The sequence below is a fragment of the Anabrus simplex genome, chromosome 2 (genome assembly GCF_040414725.1).
Source record: "Anabrus simplex isolate iqAnaSimp1 chromosome 2, ASM4041472v1, whole genome shotgun sequence".
NCBI lineage: Eukaryota > Metazoa > Arthropoda > Insecta > Orthoptera > Tettigoniidae > Anabrus > Anabrus simplex.
In genome coordinates this window covers 845,122,945-845,143,921 of record NC_090266.1, presented here as the reverse complement: position 1 = coordinate 845,143,921, position 20,977 = coordinate 845,122,945, and the positions used below count along the sequence as shown (strand labels likewise).

The 20,977-nt window shown below is 38.6% G+C and overlaps 1 protein-coding gene across 1 annotated transcript in view; it reads right to left on the bottom strand.

Annotated features, from left to right (window-relative positions):
* The window catches only part of LOC136863709 (cell adhesion molecule Dscam2), a 1,676,531-nt gene that overhangs the window by 56,682 nt on the left and 1,598,872 nt on the right, over nucleotides 1–20,977 (bottom strand). Inside the window, exons 35-36 of the mRNA XM_068226050.1 lie at nucleotides 20,496–20,586; nucleotides 20,151–20,294 (exon numbers count right to left, since the gene is read on the bottom strand). Coding sequence (XP_068082151.1) covers nucleotides 20,151–20,294; nucleotides 20,496–20,586 — 235 coding nt within the window. The remainder of the gene's footprint in view (nucleotides 1–20,150; nucleotides 20,295–20,495; nucleotides 20,587–20,977) is intronic.

Here is a 20,977-nt window from a genome sequence, read left to right as displayed (position 1 = left end):
ACTTCATCTGGATCAGACTTGTTGTTATCGTTTGTAGGAGCATGTGCGTTACCTAGGGCGTAGGTTTTGTTCGTGCATTTAATTGTGAGTACAGACAATCTGTCATTCACAGGTTCGAAATTTGCAACCGATTTAAGGATCTTGGTTCTAACAGCAAACGCGGTTCCAAGCATCACAGCTCCATTGAGGATTCCTCTTTGCTCTTTGCTCTTGAAAAATCGGTAGCCTTCGGATTCAAAAATCTCTTCAGCTGGGTACCTCGTTTCTTGTAGGGCCATTATGGATATCTGATTTTCGTGAAGAGCTTTGGTGAGGGTTTTCAGCTTGCCAGTTTGTGTAAGTGAATTTATGTTGAAAGTTGAGGAAAGGTTTTAGATTTTGGCCTGAGTTTTTGACTCTTCTGGGTACAACGAGACGCTCCGACTCGTCTCTTGCATGATGTCGAGTCTCCCCCCAGAATCCGAACGAGACTCGTGCGCCGTGGCGTTTACGACAAGGGATTTATCCGTAGATTTACCCCCTGGGGTATGTTTCTTGAAATGTTGTGCCATCATGCTTTTTGACTTGACTTTGCTTTGGCCGGGTACCCATCCTTTTACAACTAGGGTTGTTGTTAATCCTAGAGGTTGCCTCAAGATGTTTTCTGGCTTCTGGTCATTTACCAGTCTTCGCCGTAACCCTGGCAAGGGACCAGTCTTTTTTCACGGTGGTATTTTATTTCCCTACTACCCTCTGACTCTGCTGGCGGCAGAGCCAGCGAGCTTCCCCAATTCCAATGGGACGCGCACGATGGAGGTAACCGGTAAATCCCCACATGCGTATTATTATTATTATTATTATTATTATTATTATTATTATTATTATTATTATTATTATTATACTCATTGTCTAAAATACAAATATATTTCATGAATGTAATTTATAACATTAATAATTTACTAAATTTAAAATGTGTATTTTTTGATAAACCTATGATTTGTCATTGTTTTAATGTGAATTTTGTATGGATCAAGGAATTATTTCAAGTGTAACAAAAAGTTTATTCTATTGTAAAATTAACATTTTTTTTTGAAAGTGTCAATTCAAAATAACATTCTATAATTTTTAATTTTTTTTCTGAATCAACAATAAATTTAAATAAATGAAGACTTGGTTGCAATTCTTTTATCTTATTTCAGCACTGTGACTTATAACTAGAGTCTTGGTAAATAGTCCCTTTATGATATCTTAAACATTTTGTTATTGAATCCATATTTCTGTTTATAATCTCTAATACTGCATGCATTTAACAGGAATATACTGAAGTCTCAGTTCATTGCATTCTATTCAGTAAGGTAAGCTAAATAAGCTAAGGAGATTTTTTTATCGGTCTCCACTTATAAAGTTTCCCATTTTATTCAACCTTCCCCTAATCCAATTAGCAGGTAATGCACTACATTTAATGTAACAGTAATTGTGTGTTTATGAATGGAAATGGAAGTAGTTTGTTTATAAACTTGAAAATGTATTTATGCCTAGCTAGAATGCTGAAATGGCCGGCCCCGCAATGTAGGGCTCGCCTGCCTGCCTCTTACCTGGAGGCCCCGGGTTCGATTCCCGGCCAGGTCGGGGATTTTTACCTTGATCTGAGGGCTGGTTCAAGGTCCACTCAGCCTACATGATTACAACTGAGGAGCTATCTGACGGTGAAATGGCGGCCCCGACCTAGGAAGCCAAAAATAACGGCCAAGAGGATTTGTCATGCTGACCACACGACACCTCATAATCTACAGGCCTTCGGGCTGAGCAGTGATTGCATGGCACGCCATGGCCCTTCAGGGCTTTTGCACCATGGGGTTTGGCTTTTTAGAATGCTGAAATTTCACACTGTGCGACTGTCCTGTTGCAACAGTAACTCTAATCTAGTTTGTTGTCACTATGGCCACTTATATGATGAGGCAGTCTTGTCATGTACCTATATGTCACTACTGTATGGAATGAGGCATAGAGGTATGTGCACTTCCTCTGAACAATTATACCGATATCGATTAATTGCTGATACTTCCTGCCCCAAGTGTTTTAATAATTCTTGAGTATGGCCACTCAACACCAATGATTCCCTTAAAAAATCTGTAAATTGTGAAAAACTATGCGCATTTGTGCTGTTGAGGCATGCCAGCAATGTTAAACACAACTCTGGAGCATGATACGATGCTGTAAATTCGCAACTGCTGATACGCTGATTCTTCTACAGAGCTGCATTCTCAATCACCTTATGTGCTGCCCTCTTCTAGTGGCACATTGAAAATGGTATCTTTTATTCACATCATTCCTGACATTTTTATATTCTGTAAGTGCATTTGCAGAGCTATCTGCATGATGAGGATGCTCTATTAAACGCTGTCCCTACAACATTCGGCCTTCATACTCACAGTATTGCAGTTGAAAGTGCCTGCTAATTTTTTGTATTCAGCTTGTTTTTTAGCCATCCTGTTAGAAAAATCACTTCATGTTTCAGTGGGATCTTATGGACGGTTTCAATGTACGAGTAAATACATGAAATAGTTCATCCAAGAACTTGATTACAATGACTCTGATGTCATGAAAAATATATTTATCTGGAAATTCTCTGGAATTGAAATGGAGAACCATGGAAAAGTCATTTGAAGACTGGCTGACAATGATGTTACAAAACTCGACTTATCCAATTAAAAAAAGTGCGTTAGAGGTAGCATTGCATTCTTGGTTAGATTTGTGATAGTTATATCACAAAAGTAGGCACTAAAACTTGCCTTTTCTCATAGAAATCTGTCACCAAAGTTAGGCAGTTGTTCTATAACTCCCCTTATCCATGGCACTTGTCGTTCCAAAACTTGCCTTATACAATCAAGCAGTAGGAAGGGATAATTCCAGCACACGACTTCACATTACAGTTTACCTGTGGTTTATGTCAGTCTTGATCTGTGGTAGTCTTTCGTACAGTTTTGTGCTGTGAACACAGTGATGACGGAGGATATTGTTCTTGTTGCAGAAGGCATAGGGAGAAGAAGGAAGAGCGATCCTGATTCATGGAGAAAAGCTATGGAGGAAAAAGGCAGGTACTGGTATGCTATGAATGTTACATCCTAATATTTTAGTTGAGAGTTGCCACTTTTAAAATACAGTGAAACCTCATTAACATGTTTCCACAGGGGACAATCGTATCTACTGGAAGTATTTTAATTTTGTCTTCATTAGTGAACGATTTAACAATTTCTCTTCTACATCTCAACTTTCTTGCCTGAACACAGAATACACAAACCCATAGGCACAAAGTGTTACTTGACATGCTTCAAGATCAGGCAACTTGTTATCTTCCAAATTTTGCCCATCCCATGACCTAGAACAAGAGATCAAGGGAGGTTCACATTCCACAAAAGATGGACAAAGAATGCTTTCAGAAGATTGTGATCATACTAAGCAATAAAATGTATGCAGTTGTAATCATGCAAGCCAAGAGGAAGGTTGTTAAGTGAGTGAGTGCTGACATGGGGATTTCAATAGAATTATACCGGACGACGATAGGTTGTTGGCACGATAGAGGCAGGCCCACGAGGTGCAACATGGGTTGCAGAGCCGGACAGTAGGTGAGTCTGATTTCAATTTTGATGGCTGCATCAGTGATGGTAGTGTTGTTGGTCAATGGAGGGATCGAGATGAACCCCGGACCTGATCCTGCTAAAGCGGTTGGATGGGAAGAGATGGAGAAGGTAAGGGAAATCGTTAAGTGTCAAGCTGAACAAATGAGAGAGTTACTATGTGAGCAAGCCAGTGAACTACGAGAAATAGTGAAAGAGGAGATAGGTAAGGTGACAGAAATGGTGGTCCAAAATAATAAAGAAATATCAAGTTTGAGGGATAAGGTGAGAAGAATGGAGGAAGAGATAAAAGAATTGAGGTGGCAGGAGAAAAAGCATCAGCAGGAAACCCGAAAGAAAAATATTTTTATATATGGGTTACCCGAGGACACTAAAGAAGAACTGGTATCCAAAGTGCTGGAGCTAATAAACGATAGGTTGAAGATCAGCTGCAGGGAGGCCGATATAGACGAGATACAGAGAATGGGAGGTTGAAGATCAGCTGCAGGGAGGCCGATATAGACGAGATACAGAGAATGGGGAAGGCAAAAGGCAAAAGGCAAAAGGCAAGACACCAGTGAGAGTGAGGTACGTATCAACCCTACTAGTGAAGAAGATTTTGTATAATACGAGCCAATTGAAAGGTGAAAAATTATGGATCAAACAGGAACTGGAGGAAGAAGCCTTTAGGAACCAGAAAATGCTACAGTTCCACCTAGGAAAAGCTAGGCATGCAGGATTAATGGCCTACATAAGGGGCAACAAATTAGTGGTAGGTGACGGCAAGTGGACTAGAGCATGGGGGGTGGCGCAGTTAAAGAATATGCACAATACAGAGGGTACATTGGCCGAGGAGAAAGGTGAGCGTACGAGGTAGCTGAGATCAGCAGAATGCAGAGCAGCGAGCAACGACCAGGAAGTGAAGCGACAAGGACAGAGAGAGGAAGAAGCCAATGCAGAGACAACTAATAGGGAGGGCAATCCTGGTGACCTACAGGGGCAGCTGAGTGCTGACACCATGAGAGACGCAACATTAAAACACAGATGTGTGAGTCTGAAGGACTTCTGGCACAGAAAAGGTAATTTAAACGAGGGTGGCCTCGACAGGGAATGTGTTAATACACTAGATGGGAACTCTGACGAACTGGGTGCTACTAGGATTACGAGGTCTAAGAAGAACAGCCAGATTGAGGGGCAGGGGAGGAAGAAATAACTAGAGAAGGTCTTAGAAGTAAGTTACAGAATGGATCTTTTAAAGAGTTGTTACGAAGCCTGCATATCCTTGCAAGTGTGGAAATCTGGATTCCACCGAAAAGTAATATAGAAATAGAAGAGTTCATGGTTTACTATAAAGCAAAAGAAAGACGAACCAGCAGGGACAGATACCCGGGTGAGATAATGGTTATGGTTAGGGAGGATTTGCAAGCTAGAATAGACCAAATTGAATCAGAAATGGAGGAGATTATGTGGATTAAAATAAAGATGTACGATGAGAGTGAGCCAGATTTATGTATTGGTTTTGCCTACAACCCTCCTGAAGCCTGTCCATTTTCGAAAAAGGATTTCTTTGATGAGTTGGCACTAGAAATTAATAGAATTCAGAACATTTTGAGTAAGCAGGTATTCTAATAATGGGGGACTTTAATGCAAGGATTGCAGATCAGAAGCCGATGTACGACAAAGAGACAGAAGAAGTTTATGTACAAAAGAGGGTGAGCCAGGATAAGGGCTCTAATAAAAATGGAGAAAAGTTGCTAGAGGTTTGTGGTACGGTAGAACTATATATTTTGAATGGATGGTGGCATGGTGACGAATTAGGGAACCTGACATACATAACGGAGACAGGGGGTAGTATCATAGATTTGGCGCTATGCTCTAGGAATTCGTTGCCTGTGATTAAAAGCATGAAGGTTAAGGAATGCGGTGAGTCACATCATCTACCAATTATTGTCAGAGTAAATGATAGAGAGGGTAGGGCATTAACAAGCAATACGATAAAATTCAAAGAAACGTTAGTTACTAAATACAGGTGGAGAGAGGAGCTAAAGAAGGAGTTTATTAACTATTATGAGGGAGAAATAGGCTAGATAGTGAAAGGTGGAATAGACTCAATGATCGAGATTAACCTAATGAGTGCAGCAGTTAAAATAATAGAAAACACTGTAAAGATGGCAGGGGAGAAGATGAGGATAAAGGAGGGGAAGAACATAATAGGAAAGGGTTGGTACAATGATGAAAGGCATGAAAAGTACGAAGTACTGAAAGCATTGAAGGCGTATAGAAATCACGGGGGAGAAAACGATAGGATTGAATTTTGTAACTTGAGAAGAGAATATAGAGAAATACTGTATACAACTAAGTCCGAATGGCAGGAACAGAGAGTTGTTGAATTGAATAGCAATGCAAAACAGAATGATAGTAGAAAAGTATGGAGTACAATTAGGAGGATTTGTGGAATGCGGAAGCTTCCTTGGAAGGCTGAAATAAGTCAAGCTATCTGGGTGGAGCACTTTAAGAAACTATTAGAGGTTGAAGATAGGTGGAGACAGAGAATAGATGGAAATGGAATATTGGTAGGGCTGAGTTGTACTGTGCCTGCATTATATAAGGAAATATCGATAGAAGAAGTAAGAGAGGTCTTAGGGAAAGCCAAAAAAGGCAAATCAGGAGCAATTTCGGGCATCACTAAAGAATTTTGGAAGCAGGTGGCGCAGAATAAGGATATCCTAGAAAGTATTGTGAAATTATTTAACAGAATATTTGAAGGGGGGAGTTTCCAAAATCTTGGCAAGAGGGAGTGATCTGCCCAATCTACAAGAAGAAAGGAGATAAATCTAACCCAAATAATTACAGGGGCATAATGTTACTGGATTCATTAAGTAAAATATACACTGGTGTGTTAGCAAAAAGGATTATGAAGTGGGCAGAGGAGTATCAGAGTTTGACTATCGCGTATTATATCTGTAATTCTCAAAGTGTCAGTTGTTTACTCCGAGAATGCTGCGTAATACTGAACCATTTAACAAAGGATATATTATTACACTTTCTGATACGAAGTATATAGTTACAGTATCTTCATTCACATATGCAAACAGTGTGATACCATTTAATGTTTCCAAAAATGGACATTTTATATGGTACATGATGAAGAAGGCCTTGAGATTTACTCAGCCTACATCAAAAATGAGTACTAGGTTAATTCCTGGGGCAAAGACAGCTGGGCATAGAGCTAATCCTTTACCCCACTAGGTGCCTAGGTGCCTAGGTTGCCGATAGTGGAAGCCTATAGCTTCCACCCCTCCAAGGGTCTTCATGGCCTGTACGGAGGTGACTTTGCTCTTTTACTTTTTCATGATGAAGAAAGTTCAAGAGTTTATTTTCAAGAGGGCTAAATCTATATCCATCCATAAGCATTAACAATTCGTAGTTCAGCAGTACTCAGAGTGGTCAAGATCTTAGTGTCTAGTTCCAATCCGAAAAGCAAAATGATTGTTACAAATAAAGTGAGTGTGTACTGGTGCAAACTTCCATGGCTGATGTCAGTTGACAAACCTTAATATTTTCCACTAGATTAGGCCATGTTGTCATTATATATAAATACACATTCAGACCAGAAGTTAGGGTGCATCCTACCTATAAACTTTGGATGAATAGCGAGAATGGTTGCTAGTGCAATGAGATGGGAATAATGCCAGGGAGAAATTTGTAATGAAGAGAAAAATGATAAGGATATGACAGAAATTAACATGTTGAATGAAACTGAAAGGAAAGTAATATTTGTTACAGGGTATGGAAGCACTTGGAAGAGTGGAAGGTAAAGATTCCCACTAAACGTAACCTTGTGATTGAGTGGAATAGTTTGGTTGGTTCTGTGCCTGACTGCCCCTGGTTTAGGAATTAATCTAGGCGTATTTTTTTGTTGTAGGCTTGATGAATGCAAGGTCATGTGTCAAGTTGTGCCAGTGGCTACTGTTTTAAATGAATGGGATTATCAGCCTCACCAGAAATGGTAGTATTTTTTCTAAATATCTTAGCTTCTGACTGGGAATTGAGCCCACATGCTTCCAGCTAAGTAGCCTTCTGTTAAATAAAACTACGCTCATAGATTATGTGGAGCGATTTTTGTTAGGTAGTTTCCTAAGTGACTAATAGATTCAGTTGTTGAGGATATAAGAATCGGAGACCCTGCATTTTCCATCCAAGTTCTCTTTATGAAAAGGTCACAAGAATAGCATATTTCATGATCTGGGAACCTATCCATAGCTTAAACAAGTAATTTAATTTACTGAAACTGAGAGACAAAGTAACACACAGATACGATGATCATCAATGCCCTAGTGGCAACAATGACATTTTCAAGCGCTTCAGGAATAATAGTTTTCAATGAGTTTTCCTCTGAGGGGTGTGATTAGCATAGTGTCTTACCTACTGGCTTTCCACCCAGACCACGGTTCAAATCCAGTGGATTCCGGTTTTCAAATTTTCTCTTGAAATATCAAGTGGCAACAGGAAGACAGGAAGGACACTTGGCTTTAAACACCCAGACAAAACTCAAATGACCCAGCATGGCTCCAGCAACTCCAGAAATGAATAGCATAAGCTGAAGAAATAAATAAATTCTTTCATACCAGGGAGTTTATTTTTTTTACATTTTGCTTTACGTCGCTCTAACACAGGTAGGTCTTACAGGAACGATGGCATAGGAAAGGCTTAGGAGTGGGAAGGATATGGCCATGGCCTTAATTAAGGTACAGCCCTAGCATTTGCCTGGTATGAAAATGGGAAGCTGCAGAAGACCATATTCAGGGCTTTCAACAGTGGGATTTGAACCCTTTATCTCCCGAATGCAAGCTCACAACTGCACACGCCTCACCGCATGACCAACTCGCCTGATGTGCCAGCGAGTAAGAGTGTTAGTCATGTTATATCGATTCTTCATAGTACAAGGAATTTAAAACTGTTAACAGAAACAAAAATTAATAAAAAATAAAAACACACTTTTCTGGAATATGTTGAAGAAGGTCTATTCATTTCACACTCTCTACAATTAATACTGTCTCTGTTTTTAAAACTTCAAACATGTCCTGAAATGCAGGTATTTTTGACTTATACTCTTTAGCCCTGGCATGAAAGAATTGTCCTTTCTTTATTTTCATTATTAAATTTTCCTAAAATTTTATTTTTTTTAACTTCAGAATTTGAACATTAGGTAGGCTTGTGACTGTTCCATAGTCCCCTCTTAGGTCCAGAACTAATAATAGCATATTACATTATCTGAAATGAGGCTGCACAGTTTCCCTGCAGGATTAATTTATAAGAAGAGCTGCTATATTCCTGTGTTTTTCATGAAGGTGTGCAAAGTATTTCTTCACCGATTGAATATTGCTAAATGTGAGAAATCAAAGTCAATAAATTTACTTTTATTATGTACAGTTTTTTGGTACAGCTAATATTAATGGAGAAATTTGACAGGGTTATTCCCTTAGGATGTTACAACAAAATAACTTATAATCCATTGAAGATATTGATATCCTGTTTCCCTATTCTAAAATGGTATTAAAAAGCTCATGAAATATTACGCATTTTTCTGTGGAATTATTAACAATGGAGATATCAGCACCAACTGTGCATTTTTAAATGGAACTATAGTAGTTTCTGCCCCAAGCAGAAAAGTTCAAAGTGATAAAATTTCAGACATGTAATTAATTCATAAATCAGACAATCACTTTTCTGAAATATCAATAATACTTCATCTTGTGATTTCAGTGGCTGAGAGCAGGCACTGATCTTGCTGTATCTGACTGTTCACAAGGTCTTATTGACATGCAAGCTGATTCAACTGGTAATGTACTTGTGTATAGTTGCTTAAAAAAATGAACACATGGTATTGAATGGTCCTTGTAATTACTATTTTTCAGATTTAATTTTGACATACATCCTCATTATAGACCATTATGCCTTTCAGCGTTCAGCCTCTGTGAATTTACTAAATGTCGCCACAATCCTCTATTTGCAACTAGTGTTGTGGACTCATTTAGTTGTATACCTCTTATCTTGAAATCATTAGAAACTGAGTCTAACCATCATCGTCGTCTCCCTCTACTTCACGTACCCTCCATAACAGAGTCCATTATTCTCCTAGGTAAACTATCCTCCTCCATTTGCCTCACATGACCCCACCACTGAAGCCGGTTTATGCATACAGCTTCATCCATAGAGTTCATTCCTAAATTAGTTCTTATCTCTTCATTCTGAGTACCCTCCTGCCATTGTTCCCACCTGTTTGTACCAGCAATCATTCTCGATACTTTCATGGCTGTTACTTCTAACTTATGAATAAGATATCCTGAATCCACCCAGCTTCCGCTCCCGTAAAGCAAAGATGGTCTGAAAACAGACCGATGTAGAGGTAGTTTCATCTGGGAGCTGACTTCCTTCTTACAGAATACTGTTGATCATAACTGAGAGCTCACTGCATTAGCTTTACTGCACTTTGAATCAATCTCACTATATTACCATTCTGGGAGAACACACATCCTAAATACTTGAAATTATCCACCTGTTCCTGCTTTGTATCACCAATCTGACATTCAATTCTGTTGAATTTCTTACCTACTAACATCACTTTAGTCTTCAAAAGGCTAATTTTCATACCATACTCATTACACCTATTTAAGTTCCAAGATATTAGATTACAGGCTTTTGGCACAATCTGCCATTAAGCCCAAGTCATCAGCATAGGCCAGACTGCTTACTAAATTTGCACCTAACTGAATCCCCTCTGCCACTTTATTCCTTTCAGCAGATGATCCACGTAAACTACGAACAACAAAGGTGTAAGATTACAGCCTTGTCTAACCGCTGTAAGTACCCTGAACCAAGAACTCATCCTACCATCAATTCTCACTGCAGCCCAATTGTCAACATAAATGCCTGTGATTGATTTTAATAACATACCCTTAATCCCATAATCCCCCAGTATGGTGAACATCTTTTCCCTCGGTACCCTGCCATATGCTTTCTCTAGATCTACGAAACATTAACACAACTGTTTATTCCTCTCGTAGCATTTTTCCGTCACCTGGCGCACACTGAAAAAGTGATCCTGACAGCCCCTCTGTTGTCTGAAACCACACTGGTTTTCATCCAACTTGCTCTCAACCACTGAACCCTTGGAACCCTTCCAAGATGCCAGTGAATAATTTGCCTGGTATACTAATCAATGAGATACCTCGATAGTTGCTGCAATCCTTCCTGTTCCCTTGCTTATAGATAGGTGCAATTCCTGTTTTTATCCAATCTGAAGGTACCTTACCAAAACTCCATGCTAATCTTATTATTCTATGAAGCCATTTCATCCGTGCGTTTCCACTATACTTCATCATTTCAAGTCTAATTTCATCTATTCCTGCTGCTTTATGACAATGGAGTGTATTTACCATTTTTCCAATTCTTCAAGCATAATTTCACCAAAATCATTTTCTTCCTCCCCATGAGCTTGGCTGTTCACAACACCACCATGAAGATTTCCTTTTACATTGAGAAGATTTCAAAATATTCCCTCCACCTGTGCAGTGAATTCCTGAGATCTATTATGAGTTCACCTGAATTACCCAAAACACTGTTCATTTCCTTTTTTCCTCCCTTCCTAAGATTCTTTATTACTGTCCAGAAAGGTTTCCCTGCTGCTTGACCTAGCCTTTCCAGGTTATTACCAAGATCTTCCCTTGACTTTGTTTTGGATTCGTTTTGGATTCAAGAACTATTTGTTTTGCACTGTTTCTTTCATCTATGTACAATTCCCTGTCTGCATCAGCCCTTGTTTGGAGCCATTTCTGATAAGCCTTCTTTTTATGTTAACAAACTGCTCTCACTTCATCATTCCACCAAGATGTTCGCTTTTTCTCATCTTTACACACAGTTGTTCCTAGGCATTCCCTTGCTGTTGCTACTAGAGCATCTCTGTATGCAACCCATTCTCTTTCTATATCCTGAACCTGCTTACTGTCCACTGTTCGAATCTTCTCACTAATATCCATGTACTTCTAATTTCCTCGTCCTGGAGATTTTCTACCCGTATTCATTTGTAGACAGATTTCACTTTCTCTGCCCTAGGCCTAGAGATACTTAGTTCACTACAAATCAAATAGTAGTCTGTTTCATCAAAAAATCCCTGAAAACCCATACATTCCTAACAGATTTCCTGAATTCAAAGTCGGTTAAGATATAGTGTATTATGGATCTGCTTCCCCCTAGCCTCCCATGTGTCGTGGTGACTATCCTTATGCTTAAAGAATGTATTCGTAACTGGTAAACCCATACTAGCACAGAAGTCCAGCAGACACTTCCCATTCCTATTAGCTTCCATATCTTCCCTACATTTATCAATCACCCTTTTGTATCCTTCAGTTCTCTTACCAACTCTTGCACTGAAATCGCCCATTAGCACTATCCTATCCTTGCTGCTGATCCTTACTATGATGTCACTCAATGGTTCATAAAACTTGTCTATTTCATCCTTATCTGCACCCTCACATGATGAGTACACTGAGACAATTCTCGTCCCAATTCCTCCAATTGCCAAATCTACCCACATATCATTCTCTTCCCATGTAGTTACAAACCCTGTGGATACCCACAACAAACTTTATACCTTTGTACATGTAAGCTTCTTATACAATGCCATGAGCTCATTCTTTTTTTTTTTTGAGTAACTGTACAGTATGTCTTGTAAATACAATGAGATATATCCCATGTGTTTCCAACATTTTTGTGACAGGTGAACTAAAGATGGGTAAGTGAGGTTTATGCTTTTAAAAGAAATAAAATAATAGTGTTGGGTAAATCACTACTGTGCCTCCAGCGACTCTGTGCCGAGTGTCGGGTTTATTGATTAATCAGTCAAACCCACAAGACAAATCAGATGTCAACAAGCCCTCAGTTATAGGCATAAGAAGATTTTAACCCATTTTATCACATATTGCATCATTCAAAAATGCAAAAAACATGTACCTGTTTTAATATAGAACTATATAATTCATCAAGTGTTAGTAAATAGAGCATCAAGGCCCTACCAGTGACACCAGTCACCATACCAGTTGGGCATATTAAAAGTTCCAACAATCACAATTATGAGCTTGGATTTCCCCCTAATCAATACTTGATTTATTTCTGATGTATTTACATTACAAATACATTTAGCAGTACCGATTTTGGTCTCCTGCTGTTGAAGAACCTTATTTGATAAAACAACATATACAATAATACTTAAAATACTATGTATTTCTAAGTCTATATAATACAGTTTGTAATAAGACTTGCATCAGATTAGAATTATAAAGTTTCAGATCTAAAATTAAGTCTTAAAGTTCATTTGCATTGTTCTCGAACACATTAGATTTTTTCTATTGAATAACGTGTATATTGATCGTGATCTCCAGTATGATAGCATGAAGTGTAAGTGGTATGGCCTTGATGCTCTATTTACAAACACTTGATGAATTATACAGTTCTATACTAAAACAGGTATGTGTTTTTTACATATTCTGAATGATGCAAAATTTGGTAAAATGAGTTAAAATCTTCTTATCACTATAATTGAGTGCTTGTCGACATCAGATTTGTCTTGTGGGTTTCATTGTTCGATGTTATGCAGTAAAATAGTGAAAACATCCCTTTGATTTTGTTTATGAAAATTGTGATGTATTGGAAGCTGGCACTGAGTTGTGTCGGAATGTTCTCTAAAATGCCATTGGGAGTGGTGAACCCATCATAATAAAAGCCTAAAATGATTGCAAATATGGTGTGGCCTCGGAAAAAGCTAGGGCGTCCCCTGCAAGCAACGCACAGATCTTCAGGTACTGGGGAAGCTGTAAGAAGTGGGCGACCAGTATCACAATATATCCGAATCAGGGCAATCAACATCCTAGCCCTAACAGACAAAACTGAACAGCTGATAGATTTCATGAAGAAGATGGACATAGCCATCCTTGGTCTTAGTGAAACGGAATGAAGAGGAAGAGGGGAAAGAAAACTGAAGGAAGGGTACAGGCTGCTTTCCATTGGAGGACCGGGTGCGGGTAAACTGAGTAGAAATGATCATTAGATAGAATATCCTGGAATATGAGGAAGAGGTGAAGGAGGTCAGTGACAGAATTATCATATCAAGGATACAGTTTGAAACAGGAACACAAGATATGTTTCAAGTGTATGCTCCACAAATTGGAAATAAAGAAGGGAATATAAAACAATTCCTTGAAGAAATGGAGAAATACATTGAAGACAAGGAAGTAATTATAATGGGAGATCTGAACGCCCAAGTGGGAGGAGAGAGACTGGGAAGAGAAGAGATTCTGGGGCCATATGGATATGCCAACAAGAATCAAGAAGGTGATATGTTAATGGACTTTTGCCAGAGGAAACAACTAATAATGGGAAACACATGGTTCAGGAAGATAGATAGCCAGAATAATACCATGTATTGATGGGAAGACAGAAGAATGACAACATTGATTCATTACATATTAGTGGGAAAAGGACATTAGAAACATCTTATAGATGTTACAGCTATGCCTGTGAAAGCCTTTGGGGGTGGCCATGGAGCAGTGATAGCAAAGTTGAAAGCAGGCAAAGTTTCAAAACTACAAGAAAGATTAGAGTCTGGAGATTGAAGGAAAATGAGGTCCAGGAAGAGTTTAGGGCCGAATTACTAAAACTGAAAGCAAGGAGAGATATTAGTCATGTTAACCCGCAAGTGGTCGCTATATGAGATTTTCTCTCACGTTATTTTGTATTGTGAGTTTAATTCTCAGTGATGCAAGGGAGGAGACGGTACCCTCTTCCAGCTGAGTTGATAACTGTTGTGAGTAAGGCGATTCACATTTGAAGCGTAATCATTCCCTCCTCTAGTCAGAACAAAGATTCATATGACTTCATGCACCCAGTGTGAGAGGTTCTCTCATAGCGCGACCAGTGGCGTTGGTGTTATGTTGAAGTCGAGAGGGAAACTTTCTTCTGATGTAGGCGTTAGTATTTGACATAAGTCATGTGCAAAACGTTCTCCATTTGCGGATACTGATAAATGAGTCTTCAAAAGTTGAGTTGAGGAAGAATGCTGGGTAATAAGCGCTATTAAAAACTCCAGCTGACTCAAAGTTCTATATAGTGACAATGTTATTGGTTGTACTGTACATCCCAATAACTACTTTTTATGGTTTTCACAGATGCCGAGGTGCCAGAATTTTGTCTCACAGGAGTTCCTGTACATGCCAGTAAATCTACAGCTGACGTTTCTGAGCACCTTCAAATACTACTGGACAGAACCAGGATCCAACCTGACAACTTGGGCTCAGAGAGCCTGCGCCTTTACCATCTGAGCCATTCATCCCAGCACTCTTGTGAATATTACATACCGACATCTGACTGAACTAACGACTAATTTCCAATGAGTAGTTCGTTTCTATAATATATGGCTAATCATTTCATATTTTAAATCTAAAATGTATAACGCAGACTTTGCGTCTCATTTCAGTAATTCATTTCACTCTTACGCCCCACAAAATTGTGGAAGATGTATTTATTTTAAATGAAGTTTAATGTGAGAGAATGTCTCACGTGCGATCACTCGTGTTACAATTCGGCTAGCGACCACTCACGGGTTAAACAAATGGAATAATTTTAAGAGTCTGTGAAGTGTGCAGAGAAAACATGAGGAAAAACATCAGGAAGTGTAAGAGAGAAAGAGATGAAATGCTGGAATTATAGAGTGACATATAAAGCAACGGAAAAGAAGAAATCTTGGAAGAATGGAAAAGACTGAAGAGAGTAGAGCAAGATACATAGAAGCAAAAAGAATTTGCAAAAAAGTAGTAACAGGAAAAGATACGTTGGGAAACATTCACCCAGGAAGTAAAGGAAGATTTGAGCTGTGGGAAAAAATTATTATTTTGGAATTATAAGAAACTGTAGGAATGGAACAGTAAACACAGTGTTTGTGAAGAATGAAAAAGGAGTGATACTGACAAAACCAGAAGAGATCATGAACAGATGGAAAGAATATTTTGGTGAACTGTTGAACATGAGAAACCAGACATGTAGGGGTGTCCAGGCAGTAGGAATAGAAGTAAAAGAGGATGAATCAGACATTACAGTGACAAGAGGTGGAATGGGCAGTTCTGTGGGAATAGATGAAGTAGCCATAGAAACGATCAAGGCTGCAGGACCAGTGGACCCCAGTGGACTAATAGAATACTCAAGTGTATATGGAGAAAGAAGAAAAGCCAGAGGATTGGGAAAAGTGGGTCCCATATTTTGATTTCAGATATCTGACAACCCTGGTTGTGATCAAGTACACTGCCAAGATACTTACAGCATTGGACTTGTTCCAGTCATGTGCCAGCTATTGTCAAGTTAACAGATTGAATGACATGTTTACTGCTTCTGACTGTTACTTTGGTCTTTTTCATGTTTAAACACAGACCTGCTGCAGCACGGTGTTTGACCACACAGTTTAGTAATGTCTGCAGATCTTGAGCACTTGTTGCAAGCAGAACAGTACTAAATGTCACCAGAAACCTGTCTCTGCAAAGATAATGAATACAGCAAGATGGGTCTGTAGTCCACATTGCGACTTACCCTTCTGCAACAACACTTTGGAAATCACTTAGTTGAACAGAATTCTCGCACCCTTCCACTCCTCAGATGCTGAAAGAATCTGTTTTCTGGTCGGATGACCCACCTAGGAATTTTCCTGAATTAAGAGACAGGACAGTAATTTTTTGTGTCCTTGTGGTAACCTGTGTTCATCAACATATTGAACAATCTACAGGACCATTATGAACAATACATGAGATGTGAGGGTGCACATTTTGAGCACCTGCTATACTGATCAGATAGACAGGTGTTGCTATTGTGTTGCTATAATCACCTTGCATCCCAATTCAGTGCCACTTTATCTTTGAGTAATGTTATAATGCTTATAAGTTATAGTCAAACTGAATAATTTCTTACTCTTGGTCACATTCACTGTGAACAATGTCAGAAATGAAGAATTTAAAAAGTGGTATGCTCTACTTAAGAAAGGAAAAGTAAAAGCATAAAAATTGTGGCAGAAGTAGCTCCTGTATTAAGCATGTTTAGCTGGAGTCAAGGGAACAAACATTATAGACGTGCTTGTGGCAAGACTGGAACATTGGCAAAGGTTCCAGGCCACTGCTCATTCAGCTTAATACTTAGAAATGTGCACTGTCATACATTATGAGTTCATATTGCGAGTGTTTTCCATTATGAAGGCTGTGAGGTTTATGAGAATGTTCACTGCCTGACTTCAGGGGAAAGCAGCCATTGATAAGCAAAGACACCATGCGTTCATTTTCAACCCAACAATACAGCTAGAATTAAGCAAACAACAGCCACAAGATGAGAACCTCAAGAAACAGTCAGCTTAATCAACAGTGCCCTTATGCATCAAGGAAAATTATTAGTTTAACTGTGTGACCATTTACAGAATATTGGTGGATGTGAGAAGATCTCTGCCAATGTTGATGATTGATATCTAGACAAAATTTTAATTAAATGAGCACTACCTATCAATATGTGTTGAGGTGGTGATGAGAGGATCAGTCCTACTACTGTGAAATCACTATATGTGTGTGCAATAATACATTTGGTTAACTATATTTTGGTGAGCCTGTTGAAGGTCAATTCCTATAATGAAGAATTATATCCCAATTTTTCAAACATAGGCTATGTAATGTTAGTTAGAATAACGCTCACTCTTTCGATTACCTTGCATGGATCAGTTATATGGATCAGCCCATATAACTTGAGAAAACATGGTTTCCTTCTTACTTAAAAATATATATATACTGAGGAGAACTCAGACAAACATATATCACTCATCTCAATTTTTGCAATGAAGGCTGAATGCCAGTTATGCAGAATGTATGTCATGACTATTTCTGTCATCTTGTTGACTCAGTGCTCTGTCCATACCAGCTATATGAGGAACAAGACTGGGGTTTCTGTATGACAATCAAGAAGAAAGAGGACACACACTTGAAGAGGATGGTTACTATCAACGTAAGTAATATATTTCCTTGCCAAAAGAACATTGCAGTCAATGCCAACATTATGTCTTTCTAAAAAAAAAAACTTTTAAAAATTTAATAATGCTTTAATGATGATAATTATCATGTTCCAGTGATTCAAAGACCAATTTCAGGATCAGTCTTGCTTCGGAGCACTTTACCATCATCAGGTCAGTCTCCTCACTGAACCACAAATACCTTCCAGAAATCCGGCTCCATGGCTAAATGGTTAGCGTGCTGGCCTTTGGTCGCAAGAGTCCTGGGTTCAATTCCCGGCGGGGTCAGGAATTTTAACCATAATTGGTTGATTCTGCTGGCACTGGGGCTAGATGTATGTGACGTCTTCATCATAATTTCATCTTCATCATGACACGCAGGTCGCCTACGGGAGTCAAATCAAAAGACCTGCATCTGGCGAGTCGAACTTGTCCTTGGACGCTCCTGGCACTAAAAGCCATACGCCATTTCATTTCATTTCATTTCATTTCACCTTCCAGAAAAGGCCATTTCTTTCAAAATTTTATTTTCTAATGCTCATAAAACTGAATGCGGTTGAGATGTTTAAAATGGTAATGCACATGCAGAGGAAAGAAAAAGGGCTGGGAAGAAAGTGTCATGACCTTAATCATGATACAGAACTATTGCTTACTGGTCATCAACACTGGAGTTTGAACCCACGATCTTCCAAGCTCACAGCTACAAGACCCGTACTGCATAGCCAACTGACTTGGTTTCCAAATCAGAACTTGAAAGACTTCCATCCATTTAAACAGTCGAAAATGGTCATTGAATAAATGCCAGAGGTTCCAAGATAGTGTAATAACTCTTGTTAAGGAATGAATAGTGGTAATAATAACAATCTGGCTTCAAAATTTGTATTTTTTCTGTCTCTCTCTAAAAAACCCATTTCCCTATCTTTTGAAAAATCAATCTCGTTTTTCATGGTGTTAAAAAGAGGACATGTCCAGGATAAAGAGAATGTATGGTAAATCTAGACAAGACAACCACCTACAACATATTTGGTAGGTGGTCATAATTCAGAGGTACTGGATATTCATCATCATCATCATCATCATCATCATCATCATCATCATCATCATCATCATCAATAATAAAAATAGTCATAATAATTCTTGCTTATCTTAATCTCATGTATGGTAAATTATTGACTGTGAATGGATAAAGAAGCATTTGGTTTAAGCACAGGTCGGAACAAAATGTAGTATCCCCTGGAGTCTCAATCTCATTTATGGCGGTGACTCTATGGAAGTTGCTAAGGTTCAGATGGTGCTGAGTAATAATATTCAGAACATGACTAGTGCATTTGGATGTTATTAAAGGAGTTACTCATACGGTTGGTCATACTCATATACCACGTTCTGGCCCAAAGAGAGAGCAGTGGCAAACTACCTCATGATTTGTTCACCTCATTAAGGTACCACAGTCTGTTTTTTCAAATTTGCTGTATCCATAAAACCTTTGATGGTGCTTTTTGAGGATCCAACCAGCCTCTGGGCAGAAGTCTTAACAGACAAACTCTTTTAATAATTAGGAAATGTAAGAAACAACAACAGCAGCAGCAACAAAAACAAAAAACAATCAATCACACATATACATAATTGATAACATAACAAGAGCAACGGCACGTCCAGAAATCCATCTCTATAGGGGCACATGCCACAAGACCCATCATGACAGAACTAAGAAGTTGATTGGTTTGAGCTTTACCCATGGCATCTTTTGGTGACCCTCCTGCATGTATTTCCTTGTCTCTTCCTCAAACTAATTTCTGATTATTGCTACGATAGTAAGTTATTTAATGTCCTAGGCACCCTTTAAGAATCTCCCCTGCAGTAATTCACTCACACACAGGGCTGATGACTGTAATCCCCAAACAAAACAATAGTTCAATAGCCATGTATTTTAACTCCCTACTATGAGATGGCTTTCAGGCTAATGTTGAGTTGCCAATTTTGGGCCACAGTCACTTTCTGTTGTCATTACGAGCATGATTATTCCCAGGATTTTAACTTTCCCTCTAGGCAAATTCTGATGTGGTACCTAATTAAAAAGCTTACAGTACATTTCTGAACCAAACTTTCAAATAATTTAAAATAGACACGTTAGAACATTCCTCACAGTAATACAGTTTCTGTCACATAGGAAGTACACAGGGATTTTACCTGTGACTTCTCTAGAAACCAATATTGCTACAACAATAAAATCAAAATGACACTTAATGTATTCTCTCTCCAGGCCGAGGACAGAGAGCGGCACGGGCAGATGATATTTCAAAGGTATCTTTCCAACAAATGAATGGTCATCTTTTCAACTCTTGAGTTTCACTAATGATTAGGTAAGGAGTGACTGTAATATGTCACATGAATTTACGAAAAATTCTGGTGCCTAAAACAAAGAATGAGACCCAAAGCAAACAAGAAAAGTGATTTAAATTCAGCTAATGCACCTCATAATTCCCAGTCCGTGTACTCTCTGGTTGTTAGTCCCAGAGAGAGTATGTAATAGGATATTTTGACCCTGTGACTTATCGTACAGCTGAATATTCGAGAGCGGGAAGCCAGGTAGATACGAAAGGAGTCTCGGAGTTATCCTGAAAGAAGAGCAAATATGAATCAACACCCTGGATGGCAGGTTATTAAACTTAATTGTACCACCAGAATACTGCGAACCTCCTGGTGACTCATATATGAATTATATCTGATATTTATTAGTTTATAATTCAAACAAGAATTGAAGTGCTATTTCATTTCAAGGGCTGAACTGAATGTTATTTTAGAACTTTGCGCGTTACCTTAACTTGCCATGGCGTGGAAATGATTTGCGTTCAGAAATTGGTGACGGCTCTGTTGACGTACTTGATTCGTGTGTGTGATACGGGAAATCTGAAAATGAAATTGTATTTCGTAACATACGTTAATGTTCTTTTCGACTGTGGATGACATACAATATAAATGAATATTTCTCTTTTATTCACATTTTGTGATATTTTAATACATAAATGTAACTAAATAATTTCGTGAATGCAACTTTTTAAATTAATTCTTCGATAAATTAGACATTGGAGAAGTACTTTTTCCTATCATATTATTACATTTTACCCATCCTGTTCAGTTTCAGTCTCAAAGTACCAGGGGGATCATTCCTAGAAACAATTTCAAGGTCCAGAATGAAAGTGCATAGCTGAGCATGTTAAGTTTTCATTACGAAAAGAAAGGGGAGATCTATCGTTTGGAGAACCAAAGTTAAAATCCTGCTTTGAAAATACCTATTCTG